Source organism: Danio rerio, chromosome 15 (genome assembly GCF_052040795.2).
Source record: "Danio rerio strain M-AB ecotype USA chromosome 15, GRCz13ab, whole genome shotgun sequence".
Classification (NCBI taxonomy): Eukaryota; Metazoa; Chordata; class Actinopteri; order Cypriniformes; family Danionidae; genus Danio; species Danio rerio.
The window spans coordinates 50,434,534-50,446,871 of NC_141035.1; the positions used below are offsets into that span (position 1 = coordinate 50,434,534).

Consider the following 12,338-nt stretch of genomic DNA (forward strand, 5'->3'; position numbering starts at 1 on the left):
GATTTTGCATGATGGACTAAACACTGAATTAGATTTTTAAAGAAACTTTAAAATACAGGTGGCATGGTGGCTTAGTGGTTAGCATTGTTGCCTCACAGCCAGAAGGTTGTTGGTTTGAGTCCCGGCTGGGTCAGTTGGTGTTTCTGTGTGGAGTTTGCATGTTCTCCCCATGTTGGTGTGGGTTTCCCTTGGGTGATCCGGTTTTCTCCCACAGTCCAAACACATGCGTTATAGTTGAATTGATTAACCAATTGGCCATAGTGTGTGTGTGTGTGTGTGGGTGGGTGGGTGTTTCCCAGTATTGGGTTGCAGCTGGAAAGACATCCGCTGTGTAAAACATATGCTGGAATGGTTAGTGGTTCATTCCGCTGTGGTGAGCGACCCCTGATAAATAAGGGACTCTGCCAAAGGAAATGAATGAACATTGAAATACATAAATTGAGTTTAAATGTTTGTGTTATTCCACATTAAATCTGAAGAAATATGAAGAATACTGAAGAAAATGTTGAAGAACATTTTATTATAAACCTATTGTTTTTTTTATAAATATTTATATTTTATTTTTCACACATTTTATATAACTACAGCATATAGTGGATTAAAAAAAAAGAAAAACGTCAATTAAAATGATTTTCTTGGTACGTTTATTTTTATTTTGCTTATTTTTTGCACAGATTTACAAAGATTGTGTCTGAATATTGCTTATATTTTTAGAAAAACATTCCAGTACATAAATTTAATTTATTTTCAAGGGCACCTACAGGTATGATGAAAATCAACTTTAGTGTGTAGGTAAAGTGTGTGTGGGTATTTTTGACTAGTGACCTTATTTCAGCTTCATCCATGTCCCTCACTGACTGCTGTTTATCTGATGTAACACATGACGAGAAGCAGGCACACACGTGGGAGCTGTGGGTGGGGAGAAGCAGCTCATTTGCATTTAAAGCCACAGGCTACAAAAACAGCTACACTGTACTCCGACACTAAAATGGGCAGATTCTGGAGGCTATGATAAATGATCTGATGGGTATTTTGAGCTGAAACTTTACAGACACATTCTGGAAACACCAAAGTCTTATCTTACATCTTGTAAAAGGGGTAAAATAGGTGCCCTTTACTCAAAAGTTTCATACTCTATAAAATAGAGGGTTGCACACAATTCATTCATGTTGTCCCAACACAAATCCATTAAGTTATCATAACTAATTTAAATCCATTGAACATAAAACAATTACATTTCTCTACAAAAATCTCCAGAATTGTTTTGTTTTAGCTTATTTTATATAAGTAGTTTGAACGAGCACCAAAAACCAAGAGTGTAATCTGGTATATAAAAAGCATATGCTAAGAAAATTATCTTAATTATGGCCCATCTATTCATCAGGGGTCACCACAGCGGAATGAACCGCCAAATTATCCAGCATGTTTTACACAGTGGATGCCCTTTCAGCTGCAACCCAGTACTGGGAAACCCCCATTCACACTCTACACACACACTCATACACTACGGCTAATTTAATTAATCAATTCCCCTATAGCGCATGTGATTGGACTGTGTGGGAAATAAATTAAAAAATGGTGGTAATAAATTAAAATGATATAAAATGGACAAATTTATGACAACATAAACATACAAACTTTATTGTTTACTCATCATAATTAATAAATATGCAATACAAACAATACTCATAATATCCATCAAAATACTGAAAGAAAACACACATAAAAAAATATACCAGAAAAGGGCGGAGTTTATGCTAATGAGCATCCAGAACACCCCGCCTCCACAACCAATCCTCCAATCAGATGCATCAAAACAGTCCTGCTGATTGGCTGATTTCAGAGTCATTATAGAGAGACTGTGAGAAGCGTTTGTGTCATGTTTTTGTTTTGTAATACTCGCACGTGATGTTGTGTCCAAGTCAAATTTACAAACAACAGTCAAAGGCACATTCCCGCCGGTGGGAAAATCCAAACATCTCCAGCAGCTGAGATTGATTCTGGAATAATCCGTTGTGTAGTTTTGTCGCGTCCTGGAGCTCTTCTGTGTGTGTTTGTGCAGTCCACAGGCGTCTGCTTGTGCGTTTGAGACGGCCTGATCTCCACTTTAGAGCGTGTCAGTGTCTCCAGCTTTTCTTTTTCTCTGCCATCTTTGCCATTTCTTCTTTCTCCATGAAGTCCTCTGCAGAACAGAGACATACAAAGATGTATTGAGGAAACTGTTCATGTTTGAAACACACAGTAGGTGATATTGGCCACTAGAGGGCGCATGTTCACAACAAACAAAGATGTTGCTTGATGACCGTTTTCAGCCAAAACTGGGAAACTTTCCATGCATTTGCCTGCTTGTTTATACATTTTCAGGTAAAAACTCAGCATTTTTATTTAATTTGCTCTTTTCGCTTAATCATTTTAGCCAAAAACAGAATCTTTTATGCATTTGCCCCTTTAATTTCTCGTTTTCAGCCAAAAATGGACATTGTAATTGCATTTGCCTGTTTGTTTAAACGGCAACGTTTTCAGCCAAAAAAGGAAACTATTTTCGAATTTGCTGTTTTTAGTCAGAAATGGAAACTTTTTATTCATTTGCCTGTCTGTTTACGTAATGCTTTCAACCAGAAACTGAACCTTTTAATTCATTTTTCTTTTGTATAATCATTTTCAGCCAAAAACCGCAAACTTTTCATGCATTTGCCTGTCAGTTTAAACAATATTTTCAGCCAAAAACAAACTTTTATTGCCCATTAGTTTTAATGACGCTTTCAGCCAAAAATGGACTATTTATTTGCATTTGCCTGTTCGTTCAAACAACGTTTTTCGTCAAATAGGAAACGTTTTATTCTGAACTATTTTGTTTTGCCTGTTCCTCTAAACTGCTTCAGTCAGAAATGGAAACGTTTTATTTATTGGCCTGTTTGTTTACACAAAATTTTTAGCCAAACATGGGAAACTTTTATGCATTTGCTTGTTCATTTAAATGTTTGCAGCCAAAAACAGAAAATCTTTATTTATTTGCCTTTTCATTTAAATATTTTCAGCCAAAACTGGGAAACTTTCCATGCATTTGCCTGTTTGTTTATATGTTTTTAAGCAAAAACTGAGCATTTTTATTTAATTTGCTTTTCGTTTAATCATTTTAAGCCAAAAACAGAAGCTTGTTATGCATTTGCCTCTTTGTTTGAATGTCATCTTCAACAATAACCTACAATTATTTTTGCATTTGCCTGTTTGTTTACGTAACGCTTTCAACCAAAAGCTGAACACTTTTATTCATTTCTTTTTTCGTTTAAACATTTTCAGCCAAAAACCGAAAACCTTTCATGCATTTGCCTGTCAGTTTACACAAAAATATTTTCAGCCAAAAACAGAAGCTATATTTGCATGTGCCCATTAGTTTAAATGACGCTTACAGCCAAAAATGGACATTTTATTTGCATTTGCCTGTTCGTTCAAACGACAATGTTTTTAGCCAAAAAAGGAAACATTTCATGATTTTGCCTGTTCCTCTAAACTGCTTTCAGGCAGAAATGGAAACTTTTTATTCATTTGCCGGTTTGTTTACACAACATTTTTAGTAAAATATGGGACATTTTTATGCATTTGCTTGTTTGTTTAAACGTTTTCAGCCAAAAACAGAAAAATCTTTATTTAGTTGGCTTTTCATTTAAATGTTTTCAGCCAAAACTGGAAACTTTTTATGCATTTGCCTGTTCGTAAATTGCATTTTCAGTCAAAAACTGGAAATATTATGAAAGTTCTCATCCAAAAAAAAAAAGTGTGTTCATTTGCCTGTTCGCTTACGCATTTATAGACAAAAATGTTAAAATTTTTATCAATTTGCCTTTTGTTTATACATTTTCAAGCAAAAACGTGAAACTTGCATTTGCCAGTTCGTTTAAATGATGTTTTCAGCCAGAAACTGAATTTTGAATGGATTTGCCTGTTTGTTTAAATGAAGCTTTCAACAAAAAAAACTGAAACATTTTAAGCATTTTCCTGTTCGTTTACATATTTCCAGCCAAAAAATTCTCTATCATCATCTTTAGTCTTTTCGGCTAAACGTTTTCAGCCAAAAACCAGAAACTTTTTTCATTTTTCTGTTCGTTTACTCAACATTTTTAGCCCAAAACAGGAAGTTTATTTATGTTCTTGTTCGCGTGCATAACAATGGCATTTTTGCGACTTAAAACGGATAAATCTGAAAATGAGGTTCAAAGTGGATGTTTTTTTTTTTAAGAAATGCAGCTGTTGTCATTTCTGTCCCACCAGTTGAAATTGCTTATTTGTCTGGATTTTAACCTTGCAATAAGATTTGGGATAATGTAAGTTAATCAATCAGCAAAATATAACACTATTCTAGTGGTTACTGAGTATTTTAATGGAAAAAAACCTTCTGTATCGTGCCGATAGACAGATAAAGTGAGCATTAGACTGTACCTATGCATTCCGGACAGCATTTTCCCTCTGTGCGGATGGGGTTTCTGCAGCTCAGCAGTGGACACTGCTTCCTCTGACACTTTGTGACGCCATGCTGGAAAAACAACACAAAGGGTTACATTAGCGGCATCCCAAACGGCACACTATACACTCATGTGTGTACTTATGCACTTACACACTCAACAACATAGTATACTGTATGTATGACGTGTCGTCCCAAATGGAGCACTAATGTTTTTTAACTAAGTGGAAATTCAGACTGTTTCCCTGAGGACGTTTGCAGGTTGCCAAATTAGTAAAATAAATGACCTAATAATACCTGCCATGAGTAGAACCACATTCACCATCAGGAGGCGCTATAATCACTCTCGTGGGAGAATTTTGCTTTCACCATCCAAAATAAATAAAGTTATTCAACATGTGCGCTCGATAGCTCCGCCCATTCCGCTGTGTGATTAAAGCAGTGGTTGTTGAGTGCGTGAAGTGTCCATCATTACACACTTCATTTTACCAGCTGAATGAGTGCATCATCCAGGTAATTAAAGTGCACTTATTATTTCTAGAGATTTCAGTGTGAACACACTACTTACACTATTTATACTTAAAAATGGCGTCGAATAGTGCATAAGTATGCAATTTGGGACACACCTTTAGAGTGCTGCTGCAGTTATTACTTTTTAAATTAGAAATTTACAGCTCACACTTCTTTTTTCTTATAATAATTAATGACTTTCTATAATTCTGTAGTTTTTTTCTTGCAATTCAGACAATTTTCTTTTAATTCTGCCCTTTTTTGCAATTTTAATTTTTTGTTAATCATTTTATTTATTGTAATTCTGACTTTATTTCATGTATTTCCGTCACTTTTTCTTGTAATTCAGATTTTTCTCCCTGCAATTAAATTTTAATTCATTCATTCATTCATTTTTTTGTCGGCTTAGTCCCTTTATTAATCCGGGGTCGCCACAGCGGAATGAACCGCCAACTTATCCAGCATGTTTTTACGCATCGAATGCCCTTCCAGCCACAACCCATCTTTGGAAAACATCCAAACACTCTCATTTACACACTATGGACAATTTAGCCTTCCCAATTCACCTGTACCGCATGTGTTTGGACTGTGGGGGAAACCGGAGCATCCGGAGGAAACCCACGCAAACGCCGGAAGAACATGCAAACTCCACACAGAAACACCAACTGACCCAGCCGTGCCTCGAACCAGCGACAGCACTGTGTGTTTTGCTGTGAGGCGACAGCACTACCTACTGCGCCACCGTGACGCCTATTTTAATTAATCAATTTAATTTAATTTGTTAAATGTATTCTGCTGTGAAAATGATCTTGTAACCTTTTAAGACTTTGAATCAACAAGTAAAAAACTAAATGCACAACTCACGTCACACCAGCAAGTGATGCACTTCATCTCCCCCACCAGCGGGACGCTCGGATGCCAGTGTTCGCTGTTCTGATAGTAGTTTTTCCCGAATTTGCAGAGCCGCGTCCCGTCCGCCTGCATCATCTCCTCGTCCTCCAGAGGGGGCGTTTCTTCAGGAGGACACTCCTTACAGCAGTCTGAAGGGTTGCGTCTGATTGGTCGGCTGCAGGTGAGGGGCGGGCACGTCACCTTCTCGCAGTGCACTTCCCCTGTCGAGCCCTTATATGGACACAATGACAACATAACCTATTAATATTCATGATGATGTAGATATTTACAATAATGCTGTCATGCGGGCTTCTGACGGCGTTTCGATGAATTGCTGAAGCTTATTGTGAAATAGGGTGTTATCACAATATTGACTTTAGCTACAAAAAAGTTTATTCAGCAACTGTGCACTAATATATATAACAACATGAGGACAAAACGACATTAAAATAAGTGGAAAATAAAGTAAAAATTACATATATATATATATATATATATATAGCATGTTTTTAGCATGAAATTACATACCGTTTGGCATGATAGCATGATAAAACATGTCGCTAGCATAATTTTTATCATGTTTCTAGTATGAATCGACATGCTACTTAGTATAGGTTGGAATAACAGCATGTTAGTGTGAATTGGCATGTTTTTATCATGTTTCTAGTATGAACTAGCATGCTGCTAACATGATTTTAGCATGATTCTAGTATGAATTAGCATGTTTTTATCATGTTTCTAGTATGAACCTGCATGCTGCTAACATGATTTTAGCATGATTCTAGTATGAATTAGCATGTTTTTATCATGTTTCTAGTGTGAATTAGCATGTTTTTATCATGTTTCTAGTGTGAATTAACATACTGCTAACATGATTATAGCATATATATATATATATATATATATATATATATATATATATATATAATTAGGAAGCCATGTTATTAGCATGTTTTGAGCATTGCTTAGCATGTTTTTAGCATAAAATTGCATACCGTTAGCATCATTTTAGCATGATAAAACATGTCGCTAGCATAATTTTTATCATATTTCTAGTATGAATTGACATGCTGCTAACATGGTTTAAGCATAACGTAGCATGTTAGCATTATTCTTGTATGAATTAGCATGTTGATTTTAAAAAGCACTCTATAAGTTTAAACGATAATTAGTTATTTGCGGTGTTTTGATATGTGTATGGATATGAATAATGCACATGCTCATTATCTCCATATATGGCATTAATGAATATTGTGAAGTCATGTTTTGTAACTCACCTTGCAGGTACAGACTGCACACTTGATGTAGCCGAACGGCGGGACGAAAGGATGCCATGTTGTTCCAGGTGCGTGCATTTTCTGATCGCCTTCGAAATAACAGCCTGAAACAACCAATGAACATCTTACTGTACACTTCTGTTTAGACAGGGGTGTCAAGAACTAATCAAACCTATTAAGCTAAATTTTAATTATTATAAATATAAACCCATTCCCTTATGCTTTAATATTAAAATAAACTTTTATGCATATAAATGAAATAATTGATAAAATAAAATAGTTAAAAAAATCTGTTTTGCATTTAAAAATAAATTAATCTATTAAATTAAATAGTTAATACCTATAATAAATATTAAAATAAACTTCTGTCCAGTGTTGCATATAAAAATAAACCTCTTAAAATAAATAAATATTAAAATAAACATATTCAGTCACACATTTAAATAAAAATAAACTTCTATTCAGTGTTGCTTGTAAAATTAAATCTATTAAAAGAAATAGTTAATAATTTAAATAAATATTTTTAAAAAACGTCTGTTCAGTTTTGCATATAAAAATAAACCAAATAAAATAAATATTTAAAACCTTTATTAAAATAAACCTACTCAGTTACACATTTAAATAAAAATAAGCTTCTGTTCAGTTATACAAATATAAATAAGCCTATTAAATAAAAATTAAAATAAACTAAAAGTTGCACATTTAAATTAAAATTTGAAAGTATAATATTATACAATATTTTGCAGAAGTACATTTTTAATTTGACTGAATATAAACTCACCTTCAGGATTTTCCTCAACTTTTTCTACAGCGGCTGTCTCTTTAGATTCTTTCTTCTCTGTTGACACAAATCAAACAGTGTTAAAATACACACTTTATGTACATTAAATATATATTCATACATTTTATTATAGTCCGAATGATTAATCTTTTCATGCATTCATTCATTTTTTTTCAGCTTAGTCCTTTAGGGGTCGCCACAGCGGAATGAACCACTAACTATTCCAGCATATGTTTTACACAGCGGATGCCCTTCCAGCTGCAGCCCAGTACTGGGAAACACCCATACACACTCATTCACACACTCATACACTACAGCCTATGGACTATGTGTGTGTGTGGAGTGTACTGACCTTCACAGATGGGACAGCACTGGTCTTCAGGCTGGACGGTGTGTGTGCAGGAGAGTGTAGGACACATCACTGGGTCACAGATCACCGTCTTCTTCTGCACACGGTAAACACACACAGCAGAGTATTAGACTCATAATGACAACATCTACACCTGTGTGTGTGTGTGTGTGTGTGTGTGTGTGTGTGTGTGCATATCTCTGTTTATGTGTGTGTGCTTGAGTGGGTGTGTTTAAGTGAGTGTGTGTACGTTTCTGTTTATGTGTGTGTGCTTGAGTGAGTGAGTGTGTATCTGTGTTAATGTGAGTGTGTTTAAGTGAGAGTGTGTGTGTGTGTGTGTGTGTGTGTGTGTGTGTGTGTGTGTGTGTGTGTCTTTTAGTGAGTGTGTATATCTGTGTGTGTGTGTGTGTGTGTCAGTGTGTATATGTGTGTTTTGATATCTGTATGTATGTGTTTTTGTGTATTTGTATATCTGTGTGTGTGTGTGTGTGTGTGTGTGTGTATTAGTGTGTGTATATCTCTGTTTATATGTGTGTGTTTAAGTGTGTGTCTCTGTGTTTGAGTGAGTTTGTGTGTATCTCTGTTTATGTGTGTACCAATGTTTGATTGTGTGTGTGATTGTTAACGTGTGTTTGTGTGTGTGTGTGTGTGTGTGTGTTTGAGTGTGTTAGAATGTGTGATTGTTAGTGTGTGTGTGTGTTTGTGTTAGTGTATTAGAGTTTGCTTGAGTATGTGCGTATCTCTTTTGAGTGTGTGTGTGTGTGTTTGTGAGTGTGTGTGTTTTTGTTTATGTGTGTGTGTGTGTTTAAGTGAGTGTGTGTGTGTGTGTTTCTGTTTATGTGTGTGTGCTTGAGTGAGTGAGTGTGTATCTGTGTTTATGTGAGTGTGTTTGAGTGAGTGTGTGTGTGTATTTGTATATCTGTGTGTGTGTGTGTGTGTGTGTGTGTGTCTAAGTGAGTGAGTGAGTGTGTGTGTATTTCTGTTTGTGTTTGAGTGTGTGTGTGTGTGTGTGTGTGAATGAATATCTGTGTATGTATGTGTGTGTATCTGTGTTTAAGTGTGTTAGAGTGTACTTGTGTGTATATATATATATATGTGTGTGAGTGTGTGTATTAGTGTGTTTCTACTGTTTGTCTAAATGTGTGTATGTGGGTTTGTGTCTGTGTGTGTATTATGTGTATAATGTAAATATCTGTTAATGTGTATTGTGTACATATGAGTGTGTGTGTGTATGTGTGTGGGTGCATATTCATCTGCGTGTGTGTGTGTGTCTGTATTTGGGTGTATGTAATGTTTGTATATATATATATATATATATATATATATATATATATATATATATATATATATATATATATATATGTGTGTGTGCATCTGTGTGTGTGTTGTTACCTGGCAGGTGCAGGTGAAGCAGGTGTTGTACTGCGGTGTCCACTGTGAGCCGTGTGTGTGTTGTTCTCCCTCAAAGAAGCAGGAGTGTACGTGAGTGTGTGTGTCTTTGCGTAGCTCCGTCGGCTCCCGTGTAAACAGCAGATCCTCAAACTCCGGCTCCTCCAGAAACTCAGCGCGGGGCGCCGGGTACTCACAGTGGTTCGGGACGTGGATCTGATGACCACACACACACACACACAGGTTCAACACACACACTTACAGGTCTCCTGAAGAGCTCTGAAATGTGCAGTTTTTATTGGATGTTTGACGTAGTCTCAACTGAAACACGAAGAGAGGGCGGGGCAAAGTAGCCCCTCCCATTTTTAAAATCAGCCAATAGCATTTTGTTTTCTCGCAGCTCTGCCAGTGAGAGTGGTGGAGCTCAAGTGCATCAAATGAACAGCCAATGAGAAGAAGGGGGCGGGGCATGTCTGAAGATTTGTTGAGAAACTGACGTATGATGAGACGTGAAGAAAACCTCTGGGTAGGAAGAAACAAACTACAAACATTTTATACGTTTAAATCATTTTATTTTTCTTCGGCTTAGCCCCGTATTTATCAGGGTTGCCACAGCGGAATGAACCGCCAACTATTCCAGCATATGTTTTACACAGCAGATGCCCTACCAGCTGCAACCCAGTATTGGGAAACACCCATACACTCTCATTCTCACACACACACTACGGCCAATTTAGTTGATCAGTTCTCCTGTGCTTGTTTGTTGTAAAAATTCGTAATAATGACAAACAATACTAATTTGCTACTTCAGGGTGCAGCGATCCTGCCGCTGTGGCTGGTGCATTCTGGGTAATTTTCTTACCCCTTGGTTTCGAGTGTGGTCCAGAAAAATCTTCAGTCGAAGGGGTATATACCTCTTCCCCTTAGCCCTACGCCTTTAAGCTAAAGGGAATTGAGATAGCCCTACCCCCTCACGGGAACGCGCAAAGCGAGGTGTGAGGGTAGTAAGGTAAGGGCTGAGGGGTAGGATTGGGATTGGGTCTAAAACAAAGCTAGCGATTGGTCTATTTTTTAACATTTCTGTACAGAGAGGTCATGTTTTGATCACATGATGCGATTTTGAGATCAGAGTTCACCAAGCTTGAATTTAGCCACGCAGCGAACTGCAAAATGTTTTGCGCTAGTTTGCATCTGCGGTTTGTCGCATTCGCATGCATATGACTATAAGGCTGCTTTCACACCTACACTTTTGTTTCAGAACCTGTCTCGTTTGCCCAGTTAGCGCGGTTCGTTTGGCATATGTGAACAGGGAAATCGCTCTCAGATCCGCGCCAAAGTAATCGCTCCGAGATCGCCTGAGTGAGGTGGTCTCTACTCGATTGAAATGAACCCTGGAGCTGATCGATTGCAGTGAGAAAGTGATCTGATCCGAGCGCGGTTATATCACTGTGTTGTATGGATATGTAATAGGTTTACGGCTATATGAAGAGAGAATTATGTGTATGGCGGGAAGTTTCGCGAGTCTCCGGATGCCCGCAAACGAGTGATGATCTCCCGGTAATCGCGCGTCTCCCTCCCGGTCCTCAAATAGGCATCGTCGCGCACCCTTCTCATCCCTCCCCACCGCATCTCTCCTCAGAGACGTCGCGCGCACCCTGTCAATCACCACCAAACCACCACCTCTCCTGACAGCTGAGCAGGACACTGCAAAATAAACCCTGACACTCTGACCAATGTGAGGAGAGTTTACTCACACTTGACTTGTTTTAGCTCTTTTGGTCCGATTAGAAACTTTGCAGTGTGAAAGCGAACCGCTCCAAGAGCAAAGAGCAACAATGTAACATTTGTAATCTCTGTTTCGAAACAACTGAATCGGTTCACAGGTGTGAACGCACCCTAAGTCTATGGGGTGAAAAGTGCAGTGTGACCACGGCGTAACTCACCCGTCCGCGAATCTCTCCTCTGGGGTTCATCTTGGTGCTGACCTGCAGATACGCCGTACCTTCATTTAAATGACGCAATAATTCAACACTGATGTCCTTCAGGACGCCTTGAGCCTGTGAAGAAATCAAAATAATCACATCTATATGATGTAATCCAAAACCTGGCATTTTCTGGCATGAGATCAACAGAGCAGACAAACAAAAACACACAATTATCATTTAAAAAACATCTTCATATATCTGCATAGCTTTCATTTGAATTATTGTGTTTTATTATTGTGTTTTGTGAATTATTGTGTTTTATTTTTACATTTTAGATCATGTATCTATAGTGTTAATTTGACCTGTATTCAATATTTTTTTCATTATTTATTATCTTTATTAGATTCATCTTAGACTAAAAACAATAGTTCTGTAAATACAATACGAGTAATACAGATAGAAATACGCACACATTGTAAAACCACACACTGCTTCCAGTCATAGTTAATGATATTTCACAACATGTTAATTTTCGTATTTATCAGGGTTTCTGCAGGTTTCACCAGGTTAAATCGAACACATTTTACGACTATTATAAATGAAATATTAGACTGGTACAGTGCTAAAACACTAAGCAGTTTTTGGAATGGCCCAGATGGAAAATATCTTTATTTGCCCTATTAAAAACATTATTATAATTAAACACATTTAACAATACAATAGCAATTTAATAATAAAATATAAATATTTTAGATAT

General features: G+C 37.0%; 1 protein-coding gene across 2 annotated transcripts in view; it reads right to left on the minus strand.

Moving 5' to 3' along the window:
• Positions 1-1,613: 1,613 nt before the first annotated feature.
• The window catches only part of chrd (chordin), a 33,941-nt gene continuing 23,216 nt past the window's right edge, over positions 1,614-12,338 (minus strand). Inside the window, exons 13-20 of one of the 2 annotated variants that reach the window (XR_015508336.1) lie at positions 11,305-11,713; positions 9,660-11,179; positions 8,271-8,364; positions 7,919-7,975; positions 7,138-7,241; positions 5,834-6,091; positions 4,438-4,531; positions 1,614-2,182 (exon numbers count right to left, since the gene is read on the minus strand). Coding sequence is in view for 1 of the 2 variants with exons in the window: in NM_130973.4 (NP_571048.3) it covers positions 2,118-2,182; positions 4,438-4,531; positions 5,834-6,091; positions 7,138-7,241; positions 7,919-7,975; positions 8,271-8,364; positions 9,660-9,872; positions 11,600-11,713 (999 nt within the window). In the remaining variant the exon portion in view is untranslated. The remainder of the gene's footprint in view (positions 2,183-4,437; positions 4,532-5,833; positions 6,092-7,137; positions 7,242-7,918; positions 7,976-8,270; positions 8,365-9,659; positions 11,180-11,304; positions 11,714-12,338) is intronic. The other variant, NM_130973.4, reaches the window with a different exon arrangement.